This window comes from Antechinus flavipes, chromosome 3 (genome assembly GCF_016432865.1).
Source record: "Antechinus flavipes isolate AdamAnt ecotype Samford, QLD, Australia chromosome 3, AdamAnt_v2, whole genome shotgun sequence".
NCBI classification, from domain to species: domain Eukaryota; kingdom Metazoa; phylum Chordata; class Mammalia; order Dasyuromorphia; family Dasyuridae; genus Antechinus; species Antechinus flavipes.
The window spans coordinates 397,265,142-397,280,613 of record NC_067400.1 but is presented as its reverse complement, the minus strand read 5'-3'; the positions used below and the strand labels follow the sequence as shown (position 1 = coordinate 397,280,613).

Sequence of the window (15,472 nt, the reverse complement as noted above, 5' to 3'; positions counted from 1 at the left end):
GGAAAAGATGATCACCTTTACTATTGTATCCAAATAGAGCTGAGAACTGCCTATAAATCTCTTTGCAATGAAGCAATTCCCTACATTCCAAATGTGACCCACAGTAACACAGAGAGTGGAAAATAAACTTCCAATTTTTAGTGCTGAGTGAGGGTTTCATGACTCTCATAATTTCCAAGCACAACTCTGCAGCTCACAGGAATAGTGTAAAAGCATGAGGTGCCTTCAGAAATGGGGTAAATCCACTGATGACCAATGGCATTTCAACTTTTAGCACAAGGACCAACCACAGAAAGCCAAATTGTGAGTGGGAAGGGAGAAGGAGGGAGAGGGAGGAATTGAGGGAGGGAGATAGGGAGAGGGGAAGGGGGAAGGAAAAGGAGAGAAAGAAAAAAAAAACATAGCTAGGCAGGCAAAGACAGAAAAAGAAACAGAAATTGGGTGAAGAAAAAAGAGACAGAGAAATAGTATAAAAGAGTAAGGTAACATATGATCAATATAGGCTATATCTAAATCACAGCATAAGTATCACGGAATTTAGCAGCCAATTAATTCAATTCATTCACCAGATTAATTTCCATTATAACATATATGGCAACTGATCATCCAGCTTTTACATGAAGCCTTACAGGAGAATGAACCCATCCTCTACAAAGGCAAATCATCTCACTAACAGACAATTCAAATAGTTAGGAAGACTATCTTGGCATTAAACCTAAATATGCTTCTTTGCAACTTCCACTTATTACTTACTGCTGACCCTGCTTTCTGAGGCCAAACAGAAAGTCTTCCTCTATGTGATAGCTTTTCAAGTACTATCATCTCTCCTCTGTATCATGTTTCTCCAGACTAAATATGCCCAGCATTACAAGTCATCTTCATGCATCATTGATTCAGGCTCTTCATTATCTTGGTGGCCTCCATCTCAATATCCTCCAGTTTATTAATGTCTTTTTTTGAAACCATAGCATCTAAAAATGAACACAATACTCCAGATGAAAGCTGATGAGGACAAAATACAGTGGGACAATGACCTCCCTATTTCTGGAAGCTAGGCCCCTCTTCATGCTGTCCAAGATCACGTTAACTTTTTTGGTGACCCGATCATAATGCTTGCTCCCATGAGAATATCTTTTTTTTAAAAAAAAGAGCTTCAAAAGCAGAATGATTTATAGAGAGGACAACATTTTTACTATCTTTAAATGTTAGCTATGAATTATTTAAAATAGGCTTATTGATATAGCACCATAGTAGAGAGATCAAACTTTCCTTTCTTTGAAATTCCTCAGTCATAATAAAATGATAATTCAATTAAAATTATCATAACATGTAAATTTTCTATTCAAAGTAGACTGTTGCAATCCATCCTTTGAGAAAAGATCTGTTTATGCTGTTGTGGGAAAGAGTTCCCTCACCAATGGCGATCACAATCCATCTACTTAGAGTCTCAGAGTTGCTTACAAATCCTAGCAATTAAATGACTTGACTATGATTATATAATACAAAAGTTTTTTATCTACTATGCCACATTTCAAATATGATTATTTTATAGGAATATTCATATTGGAATAAATAAATGTTGATATTCTAGATAAGGGATACTATTTCATTCAACTTACAATACTATCAAAATACTGTCCTAAGAGACTAAATAAATACTATCTATGGACTCACTATAAAGCAAACATGTGAACAAGCACACACATTAAAATGTAAATAACCAATAAATTATCATGGGTATTCTAGATTATAAATCCCTCAGATTCTTTGTTAAATTGGGGCTATGTCTAATACATCTTTGTATTCCCCTGCAAATTTCAGCGGTAGTGCCTCACCTATTGTGGATGCTCAACAAATGTTTGTTGCATAAAAGAATGACCAACTACTAAAAAGAGACATGCCTAGCCTTCTAAAAATGACTTTTATTAATCCACAAACCAAGTATTTTTTAAGCCTTTTGTATCTTTTTAAAACTGTGATGGGCACAGGAAAGGAGAGTTGATCCTAGTACTATGCATCAAGAAAATTAAAATCTAATTGAGGAGACAAAGCTAATAACAATGAAACACTTTAAAAATGAGTAAATTCAAATTATGCAATAAGTTTAAATTATGCTCAGATAATTCTATTGACTATTGATAATTTGGAGATCATTGTAAGTTGGAGTAATTAGAAAAGCTGTAACAGAAGAGATAGATTCTTCAAGGATAGAAGAAAATTTGATTTACAAATGAAAAAACTAAATATATTCAAGTAAACAGAACAGTATAAATAAAAGCTCTAAAAAATAAATAAACAAAAAGCATCTACGCAGAAGAGAGAGAAATATTAGGCAAACTAGAACCCTGGCAAGTATGACTGAATAGGTGTGATGGGATTAGTTTTTAGAAAGTCTCAAAAATCAGACAGAGAAATTATTTTACATATAGGAAACATTTAATAAATGTTTATTGAATTGAATGTAGCAAGGAGCTATGATAAGCATTGGAACCAAGGTGTGATATGATTAAAAACAATAAAGAAAATGAACTACAATTAAGAAAAATTCCACCAAAGTCTTAAACTCTAATGGTTCATCATAAGATAGTGGTAACCCTGCATTCTTAAAAATTCTGCCAACAGAGTACAAGAGTTGTCAGGTGCCATCAAGTTGGAAAGATTTTCACTCTGAATTAGTTTTGGTCTGTATATCATCTGAAGACTAATACATCTATGTTTGAAGAAGATCATGACCAGCAATGAAATTTCTGGCCAAGAACTCTTACTGAGATTCTACTGTGATGGAGGAGTTGAGATTTAAATTGGTGAAAGAAGTAAATACAGCAACAAGATTTCAGATGCTTAAGTTATTTAAATATTTAGGAAATCTAATCTAGTAACAGTGTCTAAACAATGATGAGGGAAACAAAAAGCAAGGAAATAAGACTATTATTTATTGTTTCAGTATACAATTCAGGATACTGTTTCAGTACTTCAGGCATGAAAAGAGAAGGGTCTAGATTGGGGCTAAGATAATGCAAGTAGAATGTAAAGGTGAAACCAGAGAGAACTTTGAAAGGAATTAATGTCAAACTCAGTAATCTAATGTAGGAGACAAGAAGACAAAGCAGAGAAAATCAACTATGAAGATGACTATTCTGGGAGACTAGAAGAATTATAGATTCAATTAAAATTGTAGTAATTAGAAAATTGACATCAAAGACTTTGTTTGTGTCTTTATGAATAATATATCCACAATGGATTGTATTATTTGAATTCACTTGGTATATTTATATTGGGATAGAACCAATTACCATATTTTGCATAATTATTACCTAGTCCATCTGCAAGAATTTGAATATATACAATCACTTCAAGGGATTCATTATTTGCACTAATCTGAAACTGGGTATATTTCTTCCACAAATAATGTCTGATTTTTAAAACTGAACTATTAAAAATACATTTCACTAAATAATAACAGTTCATCTTTAAGTCTAGCATTTCTCTTATCTGATTATACACTGAAAGTTTTAAGGGCTTTAATTTTAATGAAGTATATGTGAAGAGGTCCATAAAATCAAAAAGAAAAAAATTATTTCCCCTACTTCATCTAAATTTTTCTAAATGAATCAAGTGTCTAGGGAGAAAAAAAAAAGTCTGATGATAAATACAATCTCATTTATTCATTAAAGCAACTCAAAGTACTTTATAAATACATTCGCCTTTCTTGTGAAAGATGCTACTCATATCCCAAACTCAGTATGTTCAATGCCAAACACACCATTTCACTCTTCAAATTTACTTCTTCAAATCTTCTTATTTCTCTTGATATCATCATCCTCCCAATTATTTAAGCTTGAAATTTTACAATAATCTCTGACCCTTCTTTCTTCCACAAACCCACATTAAATCAATGAATCTACCATATCCATTCCACCTCTATGTAATTTCTCATATTAATCTTTTCCTCCCTACTCATACCAAGAAAACATTCTCATTGTTCATTAGTTTATTAGAAGAGGCTCCTAACTCATCTCCCTGCCTCCACTTTCTCCCTCTCCTCTCTTTCTTCCATCTCTCATCTTTTTCTCATCTGTCACCATCCCTTATTCTCATCTTTCACCCAGCTACCAAAGGGACCTTCCTAGTAATTAGTACAATTGTGTTGCTTCCCTAATCAAAAATGGCTCCCTACTAGTTGCAAAATAGAAATACTTTTTTTAAATTTTATGTTGGTAGAACCCTCTACAATCCTGCTCCAATCCACTTTTCTTTTATTGCACATTACTCATCTTTATTCAATTTATGTTGCAACCAAATTATATTACTCCCTCATTTTCAACATGTCATTTCTCTTCTCTGTGTATTTCTCTTGTGTTGCTACTATGTATGGCATATATTCCTTCCTCATCTTTACTTCCTCTTTCAAAATTCAACTCCTGTGTCACTGGATGAAATGTTCTCAAAACACTTTGATTAAAACTCTTTGCTTCAATCACATTCTACTTTGTATTGTACCTAACTGATACATATTATATTTCCCTATTAAACTAAATAAGCTTTAGGGAATAAATTTTCTTTTTTCTTTTCACTGGAATCTAATACATAGGAAGTGTTTAACATTCAATGAAATACACTGAATTATACTGAAAGGTAATGCACAGTCTAGATGAGAGATGGCTTAGTGGGGATGTGACTGATAATATACATCAAAAAATGGCACATGGCACAGCAAGTAGACTAGTTCTGATTAGTTTTGGAAAACCAAACAAATAGCAATTTGAATGTGTGGAAGTTCCAATGAGACAAATTTCTACCAATCAGAATTTTTCAAAAATCAAATGGAATGACTAAATAAGAGGCTTCCTCCTCACTGAAAGTCTTATGAAGACTATATGACTTATGTTGAGAATGCTGTAGGAAGAATCACTGTACAAGTACTGATCGAACCTGAGATCCCTCCAACTCTGTAATGCTATGATTAAGGAAATTATATGACAAGAATTATGTTAGATTTCATTATAATACTAATGGCTACAGAATGAAATTCAGGATAAGGTAGACCCACTTTAGCCCTTCCCTAAGTGGGCTTATCACTGCAGTGATGTTTACAATGGATAGGTGAACAGAAGTGTAATCAATGAAGTGCTATTGTACAGTATTATGAAAACTGAGTAAAAAGGTATAGAGTGGTGTATAGTGCTAACAAATATCAAGAAAATTTAGGGTAGAAACAAAATATTATCTTCTCAAAATAGGAACCAATGCTGACCTTCAAAATGTTTAATTAAAACATGTACTTCAAATTGAGTTCATAACTATGCAAGTTTTTAGCTCATAACCTTCCAGTCTATCAGATAGGATTATGTATAATCATGTCCCCACCCTACTTCTATCTCGTTAAAGTGACCTCTAGCCAGTGGTGGACTGGTAATGTTTAACAGGTTTCCTGGAGGAAAAATAAATATCTGTGAGACATTTTTCAGTTAAATCTACATCCATCACTTCATAAAATAATAATTAAATCCCTGATTTAGCCACAAATGCTCACCTGAAAAAATTTAACAATCAACTCTCACAGACATACTTTTGCAAGATGGCTGATTAATACTAAAGATAAAGTCTGTGATCACAGAAAATGGAATTCAATTGGCCCATGTGGGAATCAGAAATAAAATCTATAATCTCGACCTCTTTAGACACTTACTTAGCTAACTACAGTCACAGACAATATTTGTAAAATACATATTATTATAAAACATATATTATAAAAATCAACCTAAATTTCAAAAAAGGAAACATTGTTCTCTGTCTGATGATATTTCACCAAAATTATTCTTACTTCTGCCCCAGGACAAAATAGAAAATGGGGCCAGTTTCAGATACTTCAATATTTGAAAAAAGCAATCCTAATCATTAATTCTACAAACTTTTCACTAAAACCATTAGACTTAACTCTATATATGTTACCTACTATAGACAATATATAACACTTCACTTTTCACAAAACTTCAATTAGTTCTTTACTCGGAAATAATTTTCTAAATTTTTAACGTGGGCCATGTGTGAATAAGTAATTGAAGTTATGGAGTACAGCTCTTTTATTTTTTAATTTCTACTAATTACATTAATGCATTCTGAATGTTATTCAATGGATTCTGGTATTTTAGTAAGAAACATTCAAGGAGACCCAAAAAAGTGAAAATTTAAGGTGTATTACATTAAAATGAGACAGAGAAAAAAGAAGCCCTGAGATACTCAAATGATTTTATCGACCACAATTTGAGCTGACCCCAGGGTGTCCATTTACAATGAAGTAAAGAACTACTGAGCAGTTGGAAAGCTATATGGTGTAGTAGACTAAGTGCTGGGTCTGAAGTCAGGAAGACTCATCTTTTTGAGTTCAAATATGGCTTCATACACTTACTAGCTGTGTGACCTTGAGCAAGTCACTTAAGCCTATTTGCCTCAATTCCCTTATGTGTAGAATGAGCTGAAGAAGGAAATGGTAAAGCTCCCCAGTATCTTTGCCAAGAAAAGCCCAAGTGCAATTACAAAGAGTTGAGCAAGACTGAACTGCTGAAAAAAAAACAACAATAAAGAACTGTTGCCTCTCCACTTCTCACATAGCATCTAGGTAGCATGGCAAAAAAGTGCCAAATCTGGAATTAGGAAGATCTTAGTTCAAATCTTTTTTCAGTAACCTAGTATCTGTATTACCCTTGTCAATTCACTTGCATTTCCTTTAGTTCCTCAATTAGCACATATTAATTAACAACCATTAATTGATATGGCATTAAAGGCAGGAAAATCTCTGTAGGCCCTGTGGCCAAACCATGAAGATTTTACCTTCTCAATATTCTATAGTAGGTCCTCAATATCTTCTGTTTGGACCATTGCAAAAGCCTTTTGTATAGTTTTTAATGCCCAAAAGTCTCCTGCAATTTCAGTCCATCCATTATTCAGCTTGTATGCCATCTTGCAAAGACATATCCATGAGAGCTGATGAATCAGTATGAATCAGAAAACACTACAATTCAGAGATTATTCAGCTATTCAAAATGATCTTCCTAAAGGGCTGGTCTGAACATATTGCACCTCCTATTCAATCAATCTCAGGGATTCCCTCATACCTCCAGCATTAAATAAATATTTTCTGTCTGCTTTTAAAGCTTTGCACTAACTGGCCCTTCCTACCTGTCCATTCTTCTTACATTTCTTTGTATATTCTAGAACCCAGTAACACTGGCCTCTATGCTGTTCCTCACACAAAATATCCTATTTCCCAATTCTTTATTTTCACTGGCTGTCCCTTAAGCTTGAAATTTTCTCTCTCTTCATCTCTACTACCTGGTATCCTTGGCTTCCTTCAAGTTTTGGCTAAAATCCCACCTTTTGCTAACAAGCTTTTACTGGTCACACTCTTACACTTTTGTGTCCAATCATGTCCCTACCCTACTTCTATCTCGTTTATATCTTCTTCACTTTGAGATTATGTCAGCCACCAATTGGTCACAGTGAACTTAGAGTCAAGAAATCTGAGTTCAAATTTGACTTTAAATACCAGTTGAATGACTCTATGCAAATCATTTAACTTCTACCTGACTCCATTACCTTATCTATAAATGTAGATAATAATAATTCTTACCTTTCAAGTGGTTGTGACAATAAAATCAGATAATATTTGAAAATATTTTGTAGACCTTAAGTCATTTATAATGGTATTATTATTTTCAATTTATCCTTTATATATCTTGTTTATATGTAGTTGTAGATTGAGTATTGCCTTAAGACTGTAAGCTCCTTGAAGACAAGGATTATTTTTACTATCTTTGGTTTCCCTAGTATTTTATACAGTGTCTGACACATAATAGGAAATTAATAAACATTTTTCCACTAGATGATTATGGATAATCATTAGTTATTCTCATAAACATGTTTTATTAAGCATTTCCTTTTTTGAATACCATAAAATATTTAATCTCCCAGCTTTCTGTACTATGGAATTTAAAATATATATGTGTTTTAAACACAGAGGAAGTTTATTTTATACAAAACATGCAAAATTTAAGAAAAAAATCATTTGAACATCTATGATTTGACACCCCTATCTCAACTAATTTGATATAATTTGAAATTTAAAAAAAGTAGGCCCTAATTTTAGTACTTCTTTTCCTTTACTCTATGCTTTAAGACTGTATTTTACCCCCAAAAATTTTAAAAGACTGCATTTCCCCCTCTTAAAAAAACCCAAAAGACAATTATTTACTACTAATCTTATAGAAGAAAAATTTTGTCAAAAAGGCAACATGTTTATGTTTCAAATTTCTCACAAATCATTAATCAATAGTAGGAAAATGCAGCTTTAAATCATGAGTAGAAAAACTCTTCTTACATGTTGCAACAGAGCTTTATATTTCAAAAAAAGGCAGATTTGTGCAAAAACTCCTGACATCATTAATTGAATGTCTCAGTTCATGGCAAACATTTATAAACCATTTTCATTCTTTATATTTGGCCTTAGCAATGTTTTTTGATTGAAGAATCCATTCGTTTTCTCCTCTCTTAAAACAGAACTTTAGAGAGTTTCTAAACTCTAACACCTAAGAAGTGTTGTTAGGCAATCCCTGGAGATGTGTATGTGGCATGTCTGAGCAGGGGAAGTAAAGAGATTGCAGGGTGCATGAGCCATTCAGCCACATGCCAAGGCCTCACAGCAGCTACACCACCAATTAAACACAGCTAAAGGCTCCGAGTTCTGAACATCTTTCTTTTACTAGCCTAAATCAGGTCTTTCACATTTTTAATTAAACAAATTCTCTAGACAGAGATGGAGTTTCTTTTTTTATGATCCTTCTGTAATAGGTTACATGTTTTCTATTAAATGAGATATATGGGAGTTGTCTAGAGTGTAGTTGCCTTGAGAATCCCATTTCTGGCATTTGTATAAATCAGTCTTAGGGAGAAATAAAACCTTCTAAGGGTTTAAAAACAACTACACTGCTTTTTCAAACAACGTTAACAGTGTTGTGTATCTTTCTAAATTATAATCAAGGGAAATAATGGTCTAAACTTCTATTTTTTACAAAATGTTTTTCCTTTATTAAATTTGTTCCCATATACTCAATAAGCATATGACTGAAAAGATATTAACCCTTTCAACTTAAAATAGTAAGTTAAAAGAAGTTACTCTACTGTTCCTTTAAGTAAGCAGAATTTCTGATTACAATTTTTCAGCATTTTTTTTTGCCCCATGTCATTTTTATGGAACTGTTTTCTATAATGCCCCCCACCCAGCTTTTCATGCTGCTTGTGCCATTACAAAGAGATTGCTGATTTACCATTTATAGAATGTCCCATTTTATGACAATCATATGAAATAACACATCCAAGATTGCAGAAAGTGCCCCCTCTAGGGGGCTTCTTACAGACTGTTGGATGTTCCCTCCAAAGTTTTCATTTTCCATTAGACCAACCTACTGATACAAATGTTTCTAAAACTTCAGTCCCTGGACTAACTTTCTCAGTTCAGGACAAAAAAGAAAGAAAGAAAGAAAGAAAAAGGTGAAAATGAATAGTAAATAAAATTCAAACTGGAACTGCCTAAGGAATTGGCTAATGAATGCAACATTTCTTGTGTTTCATTTGGCAATCTCAGATTTTACAGTCATTTGTGATGGGTATCTACAACAAACTATTTGGGGAACTTAATTGATAACATATGAGAGAGCAGCCTTCCTAGGAAGGGGGAGGTGGGAAAGGGTAGACTTTGGGGAAAATACTAAAGCTTCAGACGTAACAATAAATTATAGTTCAACAATATAGAGAATTCCACAGGATTAAAAACTCCAAATGTTATCTTCATTTACATGCAGTCAAATTGCAATGCCACATTTGACAATTATGTGAGCCTGGTTATCTTAAAACAATGTATACTGGAGGAAATGCTGATACTTTTAACTCCATGCCAAGTAATCCAACATCCTACAGTTAACTATCACTGTCCAGATAATCTAGTCAGTAGGGTGGGAAAATACCACTCATTGCTAGAGCAAGCTGGTTTCCATCAATCGCTGTCAGGGAAGCAAACGGGGCAACCTCTCTCCTAAAAGCAAAAATGAATTTAATGTCATAAATGAAGAAAGAAAAAAAGTGAGAATCAGAAACGAGGTAGGGACACAAAAGAGTCTAGAAGAGCTTATAGTTGTAGCAAAGGTTTCTCTAAACAAAGAATTTAATGAAGCAACTGAAGTTAAGTATTGGGGGGAAAAAGGACTCCACCCTACAAAGTTTCTGCAGCAACTTCTCCCTGCTCAAAGAATGCAGACTCGTGCCCAGCCCAGAAAGGATTGCTCTAAAATCGTCTTTATTTCAGTGCTTTCTTTTTGTTGCAAACTTTCAAGTCTTCCCAGTGAGGCAGCACGATTCTTCCTAGAATCTCCCAGAAACATTCCGCACAGAATTGTCTTCCCCTGGGTCTGGGTTTGCTGAACAATGAAGCAGAATCTAGAGAGCTGGGGAGCCCCGGAGAGCCCACGTTTTAGAGCCTTTCCGGATGGCTTCAGAGCAGTTTCCCAGGTCAAAATTGTCAGCCCCCAAAACCAGAACAAAATCCCCCCACCGCACCCCCACCCCACCCCACCCCCCGCAGCCTCATTTGCTGTATTCCAAAGACTAGATATTCCACTTATTACCCATCCATGCAATAAACACCACAGGACACTCACACACAAAAGTAAAAGGCAAACTCACCATCCTCGCCTTCGTCCTGCGATTTTATTGAGACAAATTGCCCTAATAAAGTAAGAATGAAGATTGTCCTTGCTTCCACCCAGTTTGCCATCATGTCTAAATATTAGACATTTGTGTCCTCCTGGGCAGTGAAAAGTTCAAATTGTAAGGTTATTTTAGCACCATGAAGTCAGCTGGGGGTTCTTTTCCTTTCAGCACCAGCCCCAAGGCAAAAGCTGCAAGCCCCCCTTTTCAGCACCAGCTCCAGCTCGGTCTGGGAACACTTTTTTCAAGTGATGCAGCTTTAAATAGGAAGAATGCTGCCTCCACTTCTTTTCCTGCCCCTTTTTAGTTTGTTCAGGCTCATAATCATCCAGTCTCTGCCAAGCAACGGTCTGATTGATGGTAAACAACCAAATCAGAACAGGCTTCCCTGTGCCTTGAACTTTCCCTTTTACATTTGTTTTAAAACCCTATTCTGCTGAAGTTTAAGAAGAGAATAAAAAACTTATTTAAGAGAAATGCCTGGATGAAGAAAAGAGGATCGTATTATTACCCACCCAGCCCTAGTCTCCCTCCTCAGCCCTCCCCCCAGTCGCACACCCTCTTTTTTCTCCTTCAGCTGAGAAAGTCATTAGAGAAGCAATACACCACCCCCCTTTCTAGCTTACTCTTTGATACTTAAAGACCACAGTGATAGCCCCCTCCCTCTACATTCACTTTACAGGGTCAAGCTTTAACCCTTTCTATCTCTCTAAATGCAGAGCATTTCTTTTTTATCCCCAGTGTCCATTCTTTTTCCTACATTCTGGGAAGGGGAAAAGACTTTCACAAATACTGCAGATAACTTCCCTTGGTGATAGGACCATAGATATCAAATTGAAAGAGAACTTAGAAATAGCCTAGTCCAACCCCTTCATTTTAAAAATGAAAAAAAAAAAAAAAACCTGAGATAGAGGTACCTTAGGTGACTTATCCAAGGTCACACAGTTAGCATTAATATAGGAACATTTTAAGCCCAGATCTTATGACTTCAAAGACAGTACTTTATGTCCACCAATCCCTATGCAAATGAAGTTTAAATGAAGAACTTACTTTTTTGACAACAGAACAAGAATTTATCTTACTTTAAATAAATTAGGAAATCAGAGAAATTGAGTTCAAATGCTTGCAATTTTTCATCCTGCCTGTATGGTCTTAGCTAAATTACTTCCTATCTATCTTTTTCTTCATAAATAAAATGAAGAGCTTGTACTACCTATTTCTGCCCATGTACATGAGAGATGCCTTCCAGTAATATCAAGCTGATACAGCATGGTACAATGGCTAGAGCACTGACTGGGAACTGAGGATCTGGATTCAAATGCTGCATCTGTTAATTACTAATCAGTAAACTCTAGTTGTTTTCTACTGCTTGTAAATAAAAATTCACACATCTTTGTTCTAGTAAAGTTGAATTCTCAACCATGTATAATTTTTTTTAATACTCCCAATAAATGTCATTCATTTTTTTTGTCTCAGTTCACTGAGATCCTTTGGTATCTTTGCTCTGTCCTCCAATTGATTAATCAATCTTCTTAAATTTATAGTATCTCAAAATTTAGGAAGCCTGCCATCTTTGTCATCATCAAGGTCCTTAATAATAATGTTAAATATGTACAAGACCAAATATACATACCAGAAATTTCCTTCCAAATTGGCATCAAACAATTATGACTATTTTGTTATATATAAATTAATAAAAATAGAAATTAAAATTTGTGCTAATCCCAATCTATTAGAACCTGAGATTTATGAACAAGGAAGGAATAACTAAAGAAGGAAAGTATGACTTGTGTTTATTTGAGTAAAGCAACTTATAGACCCGGTTAAGACATGGCAACTTTATTCATTCTAAGCATTGGGTCATAAGACATACTCTGAAAGCACCTTAGAGATTAATTCACCCATCCTCTCATTTGACAGATTATTAAATTAAAACCCAGGAAAGTTAAATAATTTGTGCAAGAATATGTCAGTTACAAATGGTATTTGACCCCAGGTTTCCCTGTTTCAAATTGAGCATCTTTTTGCACCATTTTCTCTTGCATTAAGGTTGTTCAGATACTATAATCTAATCTCATAAACTACCTTTCTGTTTAGTTGTGAATTCTTTAGAAACATAAGACTGGCAATAATGATATGCCATGCATAAAGAGAGTTAAAATACTTTCCTGTGCAATATGAGATGATCATTTATAAGATTAAATAATACTTTTTGTTGTTGTTTTTTAGTCCAGACCTAAAATTTCATTGTTATGGGGAAATACAGGGAAGTAAGCTTTCTATGCCAAGGCAAAATATAAATTTTTCTGCAATTCACAAACATAGAAAGGTACCTGAGGTAGCAAGAAGCTGTGTTTTGCTAAAGGGCACATTGGCTATAAGTATATGCCAGAGGTCAGACTTGGATCCTACCCATTTCTCTATGTCCTACACCTTGCTGCACACAAGATCATAGATTATCTGTTTTAAGGGACCATGGAAGTAATTTTATCTAACCCATACTTGAAGTAAGTTCAACCACTTAACAATTGAACATCTAGTTTCTGCTTGAAACACTTTACTACAGAAAATTTATTTCTAACTCAAAAATCATTGAATTCTTCAATAGCTTTCCTAAAAAGGAAATTGTTTTTTATGTTAAACCAAATAGGCTTCCTTTTAATTTCCATCGAGTAGTCCTAACTTTCTATCTTCTATTGTGGAGAAGATCAAATTTAATTCCCTTCCACGTGACAGTCCTTTAAACCAACACTTATTGTGGCCTCACTGTCTTTTTTTTTCTTCAGGTTTATTCCCAGTTCCTTCAACTAAACTTCTTATGATATTGTGTCATCTCACATTCCCAGTTGTCCTTATCTGGCAGTACAACATTCCTCTTAAAGTACAGCTTGTAGAATTGGACAAAATATTCCTGATGGAGTCAAACCAAAGTTGGATGCAGTAGGATTAGCCGTTCCCCTTTTGTTGATAAGATTTTTCTGCAAATGTAGTCCAATATCACATTGGTTTCTGTATCTTTGTATTCAGTTATTCATTTTTTCAGTCATTTCTGATTTTTCATGACCCAACCTGTAGTTTTCTTGGCAAAGACATTGAACTGCTTTCATCATTTCCCTCTCCCACTTATTTCATACACAAGGAAACTGAGGAAAACAGAATTAAATACTTTGCCTAGAGTTACACAATTAATAAGTTCCTGAGGCTAGATTTGAACTCAGGAAGATGAGTATTTCTGACTCCAGGCTGTCCATCCACTAAATCACCTACCTACTAACTCTAAATATACTTGAAATGTGATGATTCCACAAAAACTCTTAAGGCTTTTTCATATGAAAAGCTTTCTTTTTACATCTCCTCTGTGCCTCTTGTATGCAGGTATAATCTTAAAATAAATTATTATGAGTTCTACTCCACCGTGCACCAGGAAGCTTATTATTGGGATAATCTCATCATCCTATAAAATGTCATTAGCCTATTTTCACTTCTTCACTATTCTCTGTGTCTCTGAATGGAAACAATAATTCCAAAAGTCCATTTAAGGACATTTGAGCTCAGACAGTTCATTTCTTATCTGGCTTTACTAATTTGAAAAGTACTTTCACTACTTCTCAATCATGAGCTTTATTTCATGTACTGTTTTACTCATTCGATTATAAACTTCTTAGAGATAGCAATTGTTTTTCTTTCTTTACATACATACACACACACACACACACACACACACACACACACACAGAGGTATGTATGTTTCCTCTGCATTTAACACAGTGTCTGGCAAATAGTTGGGGGAAATAGATGACAGAAATATAAGTACAGGCAAACTCAATTTACCCCACTCAAACTTCAATAATTCAAAGAAAAAATAAAAAATAATAAGTGAAGCACTTAAATAGAATTTTAGGTAGACTGCTAGAGATTTTATTTCTTAAATGTGCATGCCATCTGTGTTATTCAAATATTACCCTTTAACAAGGCATAATATTCTCACCAAAAAAATGCAGAAAACAAAACATCAAATGCATCGTTTATGGACTACAATGCAATAAAATTGCATTTAATGAAGTATCATTGAAGACCTTCTTAAAAATTAATTAGAGATTGAGTAATTTAATCCTTAGTAATAGTAGGGTCAAAGAACAAATTGGCAAAAAGACAACAATTCCATTAAAGATAATGACCATAATGAAAAAGTATATTAAGATTATTAAAGTTGAAACTAAATTAATATAGAGGGGAAATTTTATATCTTTTAAACTCTTTCATTGATAAAAAAGAGAAAGAACAGATAAATGAATTGGTCATAAAACTTTTTTAAGTAGTTAATTTTAAAACCTCCCTCCAATAAACCACCAAATTAGAAATTGTGAAAATTAAAGATTGTAGCAACCTTAAAAGCATACACTAAGCCAATAAATAAAATTAGAATCTAGTTTTTTTTAATATCCAAAACAAGATATACCATTAGTTAACTTGATTTTTAAAGAAGAAAACCAAATTACAGTATCAAAAATGAAAAAAGCCAATTTATAATAAATTAAAATGAAATAAAAGAAATTATTAGACATTATTTTGACCTATAGGACAATAAAACCAACAATCTATATGAAATGGATAAATATTTATGAAAACATAAATGGCCTAGATTAAGAGAATAGGAATTAATATATTTAAATAACTCTTCTTTTAAACAAAGTAATTGAAAAAGCCAAAAGTG

The 15,472-nt window shown here is 33.8% G+C and overlaps 1 protein-coding gene across 1 annotated transcript in view; it reads right to left on the bottom strand.

Annotated features, from left to right (window-relative positions):
• Positions 1–11,250, bottom strand: part of COL5A2 (collagen type V alpha 2 chain) — a 196,607-nt gene extending 185,357 nt beyond the window's left edge. Inside the window, exon 1 of the mRNA XM_051986039.1 lies at positions 10,735–11,250. Coding sequence (XP_051841999.1) covers positions 10,735–10,828 — 94 coding nt within the window. The 5' untranslated portion in view covers positions 10,829–11,250. The remainder of the gene's footprint in view (positions 1–10,734) is intronic.
• Positions 11,251–15,472: the final 4,222 nt, after the last annotated feature.